General features: G+C 39.4%; 1 protein-coding gene across 3 annotated transcripts; it reads right to left on the reverse strand.

The window, feature by feature from the left end:
* Positions 1–7,923: 7,923 nt before the first annotated feature.
* Positions 7,924–12,293, reverse strand: ACTC1 (actin alpha cardiac muscle 1; the record flags this gene model as incomplete). Of its 3 annotated transcripts, none has more annotated exons than XM_084287600.1 (6): positions 7,924–8,067; positions 8,426–8,607; positions 9,700–9,891; positions 10,005–10,166; positions 10,746–10,941; positions 12,165–12,293. In XM_084287600.1, the coding sequence occupies 6 exons, from the start codon at positions 12,291–12,293 to the stop codon at positions 7,924–7,926; spliced, it is 1,005 nt and encodes a 334-aa protein (XP_084143726.1). The 3 variants fall into 3 exon arrangements, with proteins under 3 accessions (XP_084143726.1, XP_084143725.1, XP_084143727.1); XM_084287599.1 differs by having other exon boundaries at positions 10,746–11,070; XM_084287601.1 differs by lacking the exons at positions 9,700–9,891; positions 12,165–12,293 and having other exon boundaries at positions 10,746–11,070.
* Between the last annotated feature and the right edge of the window lie 2,750 nt (positions 12,294–15,043).

Consider the following 15,043-nt stretch of genomic DNA (forward strand, 5'->3'; position numbering starts at 1 on the left):
GACAGGGCTCCAGAAATTCAGCACTGTAAGACAACAGCAAAGCCTTAATGACCTCTACCACCAAATGAAAGATATTTTTTTTAGGTGAAGAAAAAATATTTCCAATTTGCTCATTGTTACCTTAATGCCCTTTCTCCAGTTATTGCAAAGAAAATAATGGTTATTTTATTTATTTATTTATTTTGTATGTCTTAGAGTAAGCATACAATGTGATTGATTATGTCTGTTCTGTCCTTTGGGATTTAAGCAGAGCTATGGAGCTCTTAAGCTATGTCCAATTTATGTCCAACAAGTCTCTGCTTGAAAGACCATTTTTCCAAGAAGACTTACATGTTGGGTTGTTTGTCACAAAATACACAGCATATTTTCCAGTTGAAGGTTTCCTAATCTTCATGTACTGGGCAAACTCCATTTTTTCTGTGTGAATGATGTGTCATGACCCGATTTATATTAACTTTACAACACTCAAGCTCTGCTAGGATATCTATTGCTCTGGACACTAGAAACAGACACAACGAGACATTTCCTATACAAAAGACCTTTTGGTCTTAATAGGCAAGATAAAGGAAGAAAAAGCATAACAACCTCTGTCTTTTTCCATACTGGGAAATTCCTAGTAAGCAATACCTGCAATGCATTTAAAAAGCATAGAGCACTCCAGGTTTAGTAAAGCACTTTGCACCACCAGCACTTTGTAGGTTTTTGCACAGCAGCAGTTATCTGTTCTGCGGTATTTGAGGCATTCTCTATACTTAGATTGGCAAATGCCACAAACACCATGATAAATTTAACCACTGTGAGTGATAAATGTCAGGCTTTTAATAGCACCCACTGTCTCCCCGTCACCACATGACCCTATTTGGAGACTGGACAATCACCACCTCATATTATTACTTCTAAAAGAAATAGTGTTTTTAGCACTTAAAATGATATTATATTTGCTTTGTATAATGTGCATGGACTGAACAAGCAGAGGAACCATTGTGCACTTTACGGCAGAAAGAAGAACCTGCAGGGTACTATTCCTGATCATTTTGTATTTTGTTTATTTAGAAAAATAAGTTCAAAAGATAGTTTCCTTTTTCTAGTAGGTATCAATACAATGGCAGAATTCACAATCTCAGTTGAAATGAAAGGGAAGAAACAAATTTGTCCACCCAGCAGGTGACCACTGCTTATGTTATATTTGATCAGAAAGGAAAAGTCTACAAAACTAGTGCTGCAGATCTTAAAATATGAATGTGACAGCAGGCAAAACAAACGTTCCTTACATGACTTTGGGCATTTTTTACACTTCCAGCAGTATGTGATATATTCCGGCTATATCTGATGTGCACACTTTTGTGTCCTGTTGACCGCAGGCTGCAAGAAGGATCATTTCACATTATGAATATGATTCTATGATAATTTTGATTTGCAAAATTCCAAATTTCTGAGGTTTTACCTCAGAGCAGAAAACCAAACTGGGAATTAATTTCAGTCTTAGGAACCAGGCTACAAAATATCCACAGTTTTGTCTTAGTCAAATGTCTCTGAATTTGTCTGGCATAGAATATTTGTCCTCCAACCTATGCTATATTTCTAGAGGATACTCATATGCCATGTCATACAAACATAGTCTCTGAAACTTGTTTCTGAGTTAGGGGCATTCTTTCTTTGCAAAATTAAAGACATATCTTAGGGAAAATATTGGTATGCACATAAATGCACATGTGTAAATATATACATTTTTATGTGCAAATATATATATAAATACATATAATTGCTACATACATTTCAGAAAACTCAGAGCCAAATGCAAAATGCTATCACCAACAATAATATAATCACTCATTTTCCCATGTATAGGAAAATTATCAGTACAACATAAGTCTATTTCAAAGGCCATTAGTTTTAGCTGCCAAAATATACGGGCAAGAGACCAAAAGCTACTGCATTACTGCGGTTTGCCTGGTTACCATAAAGAGCTGAGCTGCACAAGATAGCTCCAATTCAATTAAATCATTTCCACACCAGTAAGTGTTGTAAGGCCTAAGACCATTTTAAAGGCTTTCATTTCTACAATACAAAAAAAAAAAATAATAATAATAATAAAAAAAAATCAGAATGAAAAAGTATATCTGGGCAGCTTGTAGTATATCATTTTAATGGATTATGATGTTTAGAAAGTCATAACAAACATTAAATATCTCGTACATATTAATTACTGCAAATACATTTTTAAAAATATGGATCAAATAAATCATTAAATATTCATAAGCCTATAACCACAAATTGTATTTCTCATGATTCACACTTCCAGCTGCAAGAAACACATACTAGATTTCAGTAAACTAAAAGAACAACTTAGTAATTTTATCTCTCCATAGCTTAATTTAAGGATGAAACTGTTTTTCAAGTAACTGGATTATTTTAAGTCCTTTATGGTGGGAGTTACTGGCTAAATTACAATTAAAATAATAAACTACTCCTGCATATTTCTTTTTGATTATATCATGAAGAATGACGGAATGTTAACATTATGCATACACACAGGCTATCTGCTATGAGTTCAGTGTATTAATTATGAATGAAACAGTACAATAATAAAGTTGTTTTCATAAACAATTCTGAACTAGTAACTCATTTGACTAATGATATTAATTTACATCATTTGTTACTCAAATGATCAAACGTTGATCGAACAAATGATCAGATAATGGAGTTAAAAGTTTAGCACAAGAGGGGTGTTTTCTGTAAAGCCTGTAACAGAATACAAAGGATGAGATGATCTTTTAATCTTTAACCCAAACTAAATTTACAACCACAAAAATGGCATGATTTAACTGATGGAAAATAATGTTTTCTTGCAAGTAGAGTCCCTTGTCCCTTGACAATGAAGGATCACCCAGTTTAGGTGGTAAATTCAAGACATCATTCAAGCTAAAGCAGTAAAAAGTGGTGGTTTTTTTTGTTTGTTTGTTTGTTTGTTTTCTGTTTTTTTCTTATGCCTTGTTCAGTGTTTTATCCTTAAAATCTGCTGAGGTTTCTATTTCTGCAAGAATTCTACTCTCCTCTGGCTTACCAGAGAATCAGAGCACTGCAATGCATATTGCGCTGGCTTTTGAAAGAAACAATTTTGTAGAAAATATTGGGCTTTTCATACCAAAAAAAAAATTAAAAAAAAGTACATCTAATAGACAATTAGTACATCATTAGACAAAATGTACGTCTAATGGACAATTTTATTGCTTTAAAATAATGTTTCTTTTTCTGTTTTTATTATTATTATTATTATTATTTATTTTGTTTTGTTTTTTTGATGCAGTGGAGATTTAGCTTTTGAAGACTTATGTCCTGAAAATATTCAATACCAAAATGCATCTATTACATAAACATGAGGATATGGCTTGATTCTCCTAAACTTCTAAACTTCCCTTTTCTTGACATCACCTGCTGTAAACCCCAGAAGCTGACTCCAAAGCTCTTCATAGCTCACTATGTGTGAGCTTATATTACCTCATGATGGAAAATAAGATAGTCACCGGGTATGTTATTTTTTTGCTGATGTCTCCTAGATTCATTTCATGCACTTGACATGGGACAGCTTAATCACAAAGTAAAGCTATCTTTTAACTATATATCAGCATAATATTTTGTTCCAACAATTAACGTTTCTGTATGCTGAGTTTACAAGTATCAACAATCATAGTCTTCCCCAGGAGAAATAGCAAAGATAACTGGTGTCATGTCAGCTGCCTGAATTGCTTCTTTCTTGAGTACAATGAGTGAGATTTACTAATCATCCTGTCTTATAAATGTTTTTTTTTTTTTTTTTTCTTTATCTAGTTTCATGGGGCTGGGCTCAGCTATCAGCAGAAGAAAGCAACAATCTCTTGCTGCCCAGGCTTCCTATTCAGTCTATCCAACCAGCAGAGAAGGGGGGTTCCCTATTCATTTTCTATTGTTGTACTATTATCGTAGATTAATCTGACTGTCACATATACTTATGGTCACCTAAGTCTTTAAGTATAAAACTGTCTTATTCTACATTAAAAACATTATCACTCGATAGAATTCAATTGTTCAGGCTAAACATTTTCATATTAGTGCTTTGCCCCAGGCTGGCTTTTTTAAAGTTTTAGCTAAAACAGCCTTTTTAGAGAAGATTTGTGCAAAGTAGACAACTATCAAATTTATGATGACTGTTGTACCAATTTTTTTGAAAGAGCCTTGAAGCACTAACATGAGACTTCTGAAACATCTCCTTATTTCCTGTCAAAAAGACATCCTATTAAGCAGAAACATCAGCCTTTGGATTCTTAGCACATACTTAATAGAGGCGTTACAAGCTTTCTGTTCTGATCATAATCCTATCCACCAATACTCCTTAAGTGACAACATGCTCCAAGATCTACAAGGAAAGTTTTCTGTAAGATCTGTGGATCAAGAAATGGTGGTAAAACCCAAAAGTCCTTGAGTTAAAAGCAGAAGCAGGCTATATTGTTCTGGCTGCAGAACAGACCATACAATTTTGTCTTAGCTCTTCCTGATGTATGTTAGCAGTTCTTAATACTTTTTAGCCCTTATTGCCTCTTTAACTAGCTTGAAAATCAAGTCAGCCTGACTTCCACTGAATGATCTTCTTAGTATTTTACATATAAAGCAAAAAGGAGCTGCAAAGTTGAGTAAAAGTACACATGGTGGTGTGGCAGGTAGACATTTTACTGTGTATTTATACTGCTTTTCAAAATGAATGCATTGAGTCTGTATATTTGGCTACCGCCTTAAGCTCCTCTCTTGCATCCAAAGAAAATTTCAGCAAGAACAGTAAAAGTGCTCTGTGAGCCTTTATTCTCACAATTCTGCTGCCTAGTGAACGACTACACAGGGCTTGGCAGTCAATTTCTGGTGAGCTCTGCCATCAACTTAAACATAATTAGGTCCTCATTACTTTGTCTCTTTACAACAGGTTACTGAACCACTGTGGAGTGTATAGCAGTATAGAAGGCTACATTATTCAAAACAGTTTCTTTAATATAACCAGACAAAAGTTAGGTCTGGGATAGCACCTACTGGGACTGCAGCCTCCAGTAGAGGGGCAGGAATTGCAGCTGGAGAAGAGGGGAGGGAAGAACCTTAAGGCACTCAAAGAGTGAGTAATGTATGTTCACGTCTCCATGCCTGGGGATGGTCAACCCAGAAATAATAGACTCTCACTGTATGTCAATGTCTCCATCTCTGCCATATTTCAGAGGTGAATTGTAGGTTGATCTGGTATAGATAACCACAGGCAGGTTTTGGTACATCTGTGTTTTATTTAATTTGCCTTTTTTAGCCAAATTACTGAAATAATCTTACTGGTTATTGTATAGGTACTCTCCAATGAATTCCTGTATCCTGTTCGACTATCTTTATGTGCCATACAAAATGTATACAACTATAATTGAGGCTTGCTGTTAAATGTAAACAAAGGATAAAATTCAGCAGTGGCATCTCTTAACAGAGTTTGGAATCCTATCTTACGTGACTTTATAATCAAATTCCTCTCAAACTGATCAATTGCATTATCTATGTTTAAAAAGTCTAAAAAATTCCCAAGTTCTGCTTCCATAAATAGTTACCATATTTCATATTCCATTGAATTACTCAACTTTTCATTGTGCTGAATGGGAAAAATGGCAAAATACAGGATAACCACATTAAAACTGAATACACCTAGAAACATGCTATAAGAGAAAAAGGGTAAGGCACTGGTACTGTTTCATCATACCCTACATATACTTAAGCATGCTATCTTTTGCAGAATCCTTGGTGCTCACATCCATCTCCATAAACTGTAAATTACATCACCAAAAATGTCCATGGAAATAGTTTTTCCACCAGTCATGCAATTAGCGGCTTCCTTCAGTTCCGTGTGCCCACATGTTCATGGGTGAACTCATACCCACAGCCCCAGAGGTGCTGCCAGCTGTATGCTTGCCATTCCTGACCTGTCGGAGACAGTCAGCCAGGAATCCAAGGGGTCTAACTTAACATGCCCTTTGCATACTTGCTTAACGTTTTAAGCTCCAATTAGTTGCAATTTATGTCCAGTATCACCCCGCTAATTCACGGTAAAACCTAGAATGACCTTTTTGACCAGCCAAATCTTTCAAATTAGCAAGGCAGACCAAGGAAAATGCAATGGTTCTAAACAACAGCAGGCAAATCTCATTAGCAAATCTCATTTAAGTTTAAATATTTAAAATAATGTTCAAACATTTGGTGAAGTTCCTATATTTTCAAAATACACAAAGTTTCTCCATCATGTGACTTTCAACATGATGCTCTACTCTGGAAAACTTCTTGAGAACATTGGAAGATGTTGTCTTTGCCTTAAGAGAGATTTGCAGGTTAATTAATTTGCATTATATTGTGAAAATTCCTGCTTGTAGAAGGATTTCAATAATATTGTATGCAGCGTGAAGGTAAGTATTTCATATTTATGTTTAAAATTTATTTAACAACACCATCCACCTTCTATGCCCAAACACAAAAACACCTAGAAGCATCTAAATATTTCAAATGCAGACCAATAGTAAGCAATTACAAAGGTACCTCAGTAAACTGCTTTCTAGGAAGTAAATTAGACACAGGTACTAAACATATCTTCAGTAGTCAAAGGGTAAAATCAGTTTTGATTAATTGCAGATCATATCAAATGGCCAGTTTTAATGCCTTTCCAGAGAATAAGTGGGAGGAATAGAAAATGTTTCCTTTCAGCAGTGTAAACAGCCTAAACAGCCTTTTTTTTTTTTTTTTTTTTAATTAGCATTTCAATATAAAATCAGCATGAAATCTCATCTTTCTAAATACATGTAATGGCCTTTAGCTGAGCACATGCTTAGCTTCACACAGGAAGTTTGATACAACTTTTAGGTATAAACTTTATTTAAAAAAAAATGCACAGTTAAGTCATAGAGATTTCTTAATACACAAAAGTCCACGAAAAGCGATTTATGATTGTAGTATCTGGGTCAAATACTAACAGAGAACAGCAAAGACTATGGATTAAAAACTGCCTAAGCCATATGAATAATAACAAAGAATAGCAAAGACCATGGATTAAAAACTGCCTAAGACATGAATGATGATGTGAAAATAATAAAAATTGTATGTTTATAAGGCAAAAGTTTGATTCTTTGCATTAGTATACAATAAAAGCTTCACTTATCTCTAGCTCTGAAGAGATAGGAGAAGATGAGTAAACTGTCAGTTTGAATTAATGTTTTGTCATAAATATTTATAGCCCACAGAAAACAACTGCATGACTCTTAAGGACTGAGCTAATTAATGCAATAAATTGCATTCTAAACATATCAACATAATTCTTTTTCAGAGGCTTTGGCTTTCAATATGTTGATATTAATATGCTTACGTTGTAACTAATACAACAACAACAAAATCTAAACCCAGTGAGTGAATGTGAGAGGTTTCCTTTCCACTTACTAGGTCTACCCTCAAGGTTACTTTTGTAAGCCTCGATAAATGATTATTCTTTTGTTTCAAGTTTCAAAACTAAAACTAGGAAGCATGAACTCATACTAATAGTAAACTGCGACCTAACATGCCTACATCAGTTAAGAAGACGCATGCAGTGAAGGGATTGACAGGTTTGACGGTAGTTTCCAAATCCCAGGGTGTTTAGACTCATTTTTGTAACCATTTAAACACTTAAAATAAAAAAATAAAAAAATAAAAAAAAAAAAAGAAGAAGAAGAAGAAGCATGTGTAGGTTGCAAGTCCCAGATCTTTATTTATAAAGCAATAAATATTAGAAGCACAAATAAATTGCACGGGTGTGTAAACAAACTGTACAATGACTGAAGAGTTCAGGAAGGGATGCCAGAAGACTCCAAGAAGCATATTGTCGTCATCCTGAGTAAATTGAGGGAAAAGTGCTTAGAAGCACTTGCGGTGGACAATGGATGGACCGGCTTCATCGTACTCCTGTTTACTGATCCACATTTGCTGGAAGGTGGACAGAGATGCTAGAATGGAGCCACCAATCCATACAGAGTATTTGCGTTCAGGTGGGGCAATGATCTAGGATGAAGAGAAACAGCAAAATCCCCTGTTAACAGTTCCGTTACTGCACAATCAGCCCACACCACAAGCATACCAAATTGCTAGATGTTTCTTTAAGTATGAACCTCTCTGATATAGCATACTGATCTTCAACAGCTGAAGCAATTTATGTAATATTCTTTAAGAAAATTTACAGACCAACTTGTCTGTTTTCCAACATTTGTTTCTCATTAATATAATTATGTTGATTAAAAGGAAAAACTTCTCATTTGTCCATCAGCTGATGATCTCACTTTTGACTTGTTCCTATATCCCAATTTAATGACAAGGACATTTTCCCCATCCTTATCCATATATTATAATACAAAGTCCTCACCTTGATCTTCATAGTGCTAGGAGCAAGCGCAGTGATTTCTTTCTGCATGCGATCAGCAATACCAGGGTACATCGTTGTACCACCTGAGAGGACGTTGTTAGCATACAGGTCCTTACGAATATCAATATCACACTTCATGATGCTGTTGTAGGTAGTTTCATGAATACCAGCAGATTCCATACCTTGAGAAGAAAAACAGCAGATCAGTAAATTATACATGAGGTCTTTGTGAAAAGAATTCTTGGTATTTCCCCTCATTACTAATATGAGCTTCTATTAATTTTTCTGTTGCAAAATTACTTACCAGTACAAGTATTATTTTAGAAAAGTTAAGAATCATAATGCATGTGCAAAGGAGACGCACAACATACAGTAAGAGGTAAACACAAGATAAATTCATTTACTATATACTGACGGGAGCAAGTTACATATAACAGAAAACATGAGTATTGGTCTTTGTCAGTCTCAATAAAAGCATCAGTTGAATATAGTAAGAATGGCAATAAGAAAGTGAAAACAGTCAAAGTAGAACTAAAAAAAGACACTAGTAATTTCCTTTCTTCAGCCTACCTGAAATTCAGAATCTATGCCATTTGTAAACATCAAGGGAAGAGATAACTGAGACATACGCCAGGATATTTATAAGTACTTGGTGATAAGTAAAAAGAAACCAGAAGCAAGTGTTTGTAGGTTGCATTCCAATTTATAATTTTAACAGGTGCTTCCTGAAAGAGTTGACACTAGATATACAGTAAGATGTCAGCTGATGAACAACTGCATTTGTTGCTCAGTACTTACAATGTAAGCATTTGCTATTATCTGTCAGCTGCACCCACAAGCAGCAAAGACAGCCATCTTGGCCATGTCAATGTTTGATTTCAGTTCGTGTAAATACACGTTCCATCTTACTCTCTCCCAGACATTTTACCTCTTTGTGGAGTCAAATAGTGGTGTAAGTGTAAGCTTTACAAACACAGCATTGAAAGCTGTTCTTGTCATTAGCAACATGACAGTATTACAAATGTATATTTTTTCACTAAAAAATTGTAAGTCTAAAACCTGGTCTAAAAGTTGCAATGAGAGCCCACAGCTCAGCTAATTACCAGCTGGTAATCACATTATGCAGAGCTAACAGGGAGCAGAGAATCTAACTCCCTATTTAAGTTTGGTTTTGTGCCAAATTTAGATAAAGAAGTAGGGGAGTGGGGCACCTTCTAGATCTTGTGATTCATTCATACCTCCTACTGAAAGGAGAATTTCCTGGGAAAACTTACCGATAAAAGATGGTTGGAATAAGGTTTCAGGGCAGCGGAAACGTTCATTACCAATTGTGATCACTTGACCATCAGGCAATTCATAGCTCTTCTCCAGAGAGGAGGAAGAGGCAGCAGTGGCCATTTCATTCTCAAAGTCCAGTGCAACATAGCACAGTTTCTCTTTGATATCACGAACAATCTCACGTTCAGCTGTAGATACATAGAAATCAAATCAAGGTCTGGAGAAACAAAACACTAGAGGAAGAAGATGGGTCAAGGGAGACATGAGGAATTTCACAAAAGGGCAAAGCTGGAGGACCGACCTGTTGTCACAAAGGAATAGCCACGCTCCGTGAGGATCTTCATGAGGTAGTCGGTCAGATCCCTGCCAGCCAGATCCAGGCGCATGATAGCATGAGGCAAAGCATAACCTTCATAAATAGGTACGTTGTGGGTGACACCATCACCAGAGTCAAGAACAATACCTGGGAGAGAAATTGTCAGAGACCAGTTAGAATCAATCACCTATGAAATGCTTCAAACCCTTACAACACAGTGAGCAGTAACACTGAAAACAAAACATAGCATTTTTCAGGCAGCATAAAGCAGCATCATTCTGTTTTAGGCAGTTACTGCCATACATTTGCTTTTGCATTTGCTTACATGGACATTGCCCATTTGGTCAAACATTCCCATGAAAGAGTTGTTCTGTATGGATTTTAAGCTAATCCATATGAACAGCCTTCTACTACAACACTGAGCACCAAGTGTGCTTGTGACAGCGATTGTCCTGATCCAGTAAAGGGCATCTTTTGGTGTAATACTCATGTTAACTGCAGTATCTTCATAGTAATGTTTTCTTGTTCACATCACAATGCAGACAAATCCATGGACTGTTCTTTCCAAAGACTGTTTTGCACTATCTTTTCTGATAATGTTATTTTTAGTCACTATAATCTTAAAAAAAAGTCTGCAAATTTGATTTTTTTTTCTTCATGTTTGGAGTGGGAAGGAAGGGAGAGCTGGGGGTCCTGAATGAAAAAAAAATCTAAATGGTATTTTACCTGTTGTACGACCGGAGGCATAGAGGGACAGGACAGCCTGGATTGCCACATACATGGCAGGTACATTGAAGGTCTCAAACATTATCTGGGTCATCTTTTCACGATTAGCTTTAGGGTTCAAGGGGGCTTCTGTGAGCAAGGTGGGGTGTTCCTCAGGGGCCACGCGGAGTTCATTGTAGAACGTGTGGTGCCAGATCTTTTCCATATCGTCCCAGTTGGTGATGATGCCATGTTCAATAGGATATTTCAAAGTCAGGATACCTCTTTTGCTCTGTGCTTCATCACCCACATAGGAATCTTTTTGACCCATGCCAACCATAACACCCTAAAAGAAGAAAATACAGAAAAGCATGATTTGAGGAAGACAACATTACAGAGCCCAAACAATTACACCTCAGACAACTATGCTATTTGCCAGAAAAGTACAAACATTTGTGCCACTGAAAGCTTGTTTAGGAAAAATGCGCTTCACTAAAATATTAAGTCAACAGAATTTGAAGTTCTCTCTCAAAATCTGTTTTCCTTTAATCAGATGAAAGCATTTTCCCCCTTTTTGTTTAAAACACCATTTATTTTCAATTACCTCTTGTGGTCTAAAAGTTTGACTGATGGTAAACTGCACAATATCATGAGCAAGAAAATACAGATACAGATATGTACAAAGAGAGTTTATCAACATAAAGATAGGGAGTGGAATTAAGTCTTCTAGTGAAAAAAGACACAGTCAAAATGGCTTTATTGCTATGATGGCTCAACAGCAAAGTACTCACAAGAACAGAATATAAATTCCAGATGTTTTAAATAATAGTATAAAAGACAAACTTTTTAACACGGAAACTGTAGGACAAAGAGTGCCGTTTTCTATATGCTGAAAGACTTGTCACAAAATAGGGGAAGAATGAAATGGGAACAGAAAAAAGGAGACTTAGAAGGTGGTAAGAAGGGAAGATCAGAGACAGACAATCAGAGAGAAGATTCAAGAGTTTGGTACATGGGACACTGCATCAGATGGGTGGGAAGGGCCTTATACAAACAGCTTCGTGCACGAATTGGGCCAACAGAGACACCTTTGCGCTAACACCAGCAGCACATCTAGCTTAAGGCATGGAGCGGGCAGCAGCTTTATAGGATGCTGGGTTTGGGCTCATTAGGAGAGAGGACTGGGTGAGAGTGAAGGGAAGCTGATGAGTCTGAAATAGCCAGGGCAAAGGGAGATAGCAATAGAAAGGAGACAACGGAGAACCAAAGAGGAGAATTCAGGGAAGCCCCAGAAAGAACTGGAAAGGCGTCAGCAGTGCGAGTACAAGGTGTGAGCGGAGGAAAGGCAGAGTGTTAGGTGCAGGACAGAAGAACTGAGGAGTGAGGTGACCCCTGGGGAGCGGGGCGAGCCCCGGTGCCGTCGGAGGGCCGGGCATTTACCTGGTGCCGGGGGCGGCCCACGATGGACGGGAAAACGGCCCTGGGGGCATCGTCTCCGGCAAAGCCCGCCTTGACCAGCCCCGAGCCGTTGTCACACACCAGCGCGGTGGTCTCCTCGTCGTCACACATCGTAGCTGAGCGGCGCGGACCTGCAAAACAGCGCGGCGGCGCCTCCAGACCCCTGCGGGCACGGCAGCGCGGACCCGGACCCCAACCCCGACCCCCGACCGGCCGTGGGCGCCCGGCACCTCCCCGGCGCGGCGGAAGCGGGAGGTCCCGGGAGGGTGCTGCGGGACTCGGCCACGCTCTGGGGCTCCATCAGCCGCCTCGTAAAGCCCCCCCCCGTGAGGCTTTCAGGCCGCTAACACAGGGCATCTCCCCGGGGCACGGACTTCAACGGAAGCGTCGCGCCCCGTCGGGCGGCGGGCGCTGCCCGGGGCGGGCGCTGCCCGGGGAAGGAAGGGGGCGGTGAGGGAGCCTCCCCGTCCCTCAGCGCTACTCACCGGAGCGGCGGGGGGGCTGCCGAGCGGAGGCTGGGTGTCGTCCCGGCCGAGAGCCGCCGCTTTATAGCTGCCGTCGGGGCCGGGGCCGCGGCGGGCCGGGGCCGGGGCCGCCGCCGTCTCCTTATTTGGCCGGCGCCGCGACATGGCGGCGCGGCGCGGCCATGAATGGAGCAAGGCGCGGTGCGGCCGCACGGCCCATGTAAGGCAGGCGCGGGGCTGCGCGGCCCCGGCCGCCGCATGGCCAAATAGGGCCGGCACCGGGCCGCCGGGGGGACGCCGACAGAGGGAGAGAGGCCCATGAGGGAGGCCCCCGGCCCCCCTGTGTGGCCCCCGGGCTGTGCGCCCTCCCGCTGCCCAGCCCAGGTGGGCCTGCTAGTGTCCCCTTCCAGGTGCTGAGGATGCTGGGGTCTTGCCTTTCGTTTATTTCTTTTCTCCGTGAAAACCCAAATCTGGCCAAGCTGCTGTTTAAACGACAGCCCAAGAGTTACCACTTTGGTGGTACCCACTGAGGCACGTCTCCTCAGGAAGGAGCAGAGCACACAATTTCTTTTGAACCTTGATGAACACACGCAGGCAAAAAGTTCGTGCTTCTGTCAGCTTTGGGCTGGCAACATCTACAGCGCAAAGCAGGAGCTGTTCATTTACATGAACATGCAGATACTTAAATTCTCCAGGTTTGCTCCTGAAATGCACGCTGGGCCAGTAATGCGTAGCGATATGTGTAAGGCAGAGGTGGAGAGATGGGAATAGCTTGGACCAAAAAAAAAAAAAGAGCGGTGTTATTAATGTAATGTGGCAGTTGTTTTCCTGCTCGGCTGTTGAAACATCCACATTGATAATTTGTTCTAACCATGGAACCTAGAAAATCCATGTATCTTCAAAGGTTTTGTTGGTTTTTGCTTTTTGTTCTTTTTTTTTTTTTTTTTCCCCCAGTTAAAAATAGACAGGAGAGGCATCCCTTGAGTGGGCTTGGCCTGGTATGCAAAAGCAGAGGTTGTCAACGTGTGTCCCATAGGAGCTGCGTTATAACACAGAGTACAGCGTCCTTCGGGCATGCAGCATGTGAACCACCCAGTGCCTGCTTGTGTAAGACACAGAAGGAAAATAAATCGAGGTTTGGGGTAGAAGGCAAGGGTGGGATGTAAAAGTCAAGAGGGGAACACAGTCAACTAGGTCAATTGCTTAAACACCGGTCAAGTTAATTAGATGTCTGCAAGGCGTGACATCCATCACATGATTGTATATGTCTTCAGTGAGCTGAAAGCAAAGAGCCTGTGAATGCAACACAACCTGCGATTTGGGGAACTTGGAGTTTTTCAGTTTAAGAGCTGTCCTTGCACTGTGATTAGGCTCTAACAAAAGGTACAAGAACTGGAAACTGCTTCTCATTTCTAAGCAGTATCCAAAGGGGGCGTCAGAGTCTCTTGAACTTTAATTTCTTCTGAAATTGGAGATAGTGGAATCAGTTTCCTCATTTCTAACACAATTAATGAGGTGATTAGCTCCACCCTAGCCCCAGTTTATCTTGGGGTTGTGCCCAGTTATGAACATAACTCTGAAGCAGATGTAGCAACAAACTTCTTGGCCGTTGTTAGCTCCTGCTTTTCTTTAAATGCCCCGAGGAGACAACCTGTTTCAGGTGAGGCACTATTTGTGTATAAAGATGTGTCTGTGTGTTTTATATATGTATATATATATAAATAAATATATATATTATATGCATTTTATTTATTTTTCCCCTCACCAACCTGAGAAGGGAAGGTGTCAGACTGTGAAACAGTGACCTAACAAGGTCAAAGCAGGGAAGGTCTGTGATCCAGCACTACTGCTCTGGGCAAATTTTGTCTCTTAGTTTTCTGCTATTGATGAAAAATCACCCAAAATCAATAGTGGTGGGATAAGGACTCCGAGTGAGTCTGTATCTATCTAAATTGATCAGACATGGGGTAAAATATATATATATATTCTTGGTGATAGCAATGCCCGTTTATATAAGAATTCATATATATATATATATATGTGCCAAGCTGTATATCACAGGCTACGTATGCAGAGAGTATGCATTTCAAGCCAATTCAGGCCAAAAAAATGCCATACACTGCTTTAATTAAAAAAAAAAAAAAAAAAAAAAAAAAAAGTACATTTTAATCTATCAGAAATTGCCACATATATATATATATATTTTTTTTTCTCCTAGCACATCTTTTCTACAGAAACTGTATAACATAAGGGATTGGCCAGCCTCACCGGCACTAGAGATTAGTTTACAGTGTTATCTCAGCTGTTCCTCCATTCCGAGGTGTTACAGTATTTACATAGAAGCCTGCTGCTGATATCTGCATTGAATTCCTCCCCAATCAGACCCTCCCTGCCACA

The sequence above is a fragment of the Netta rufina genome, assembly GCF_964035555.1.
Source record: "Netta rufina genome assembly, chromosome: 5".
Taxonomy (NCBI): Eukaryota; Metazoa; Chordata; class Aves; order Anseriformes; family Anatidae; genus Netta; species Netta rufina.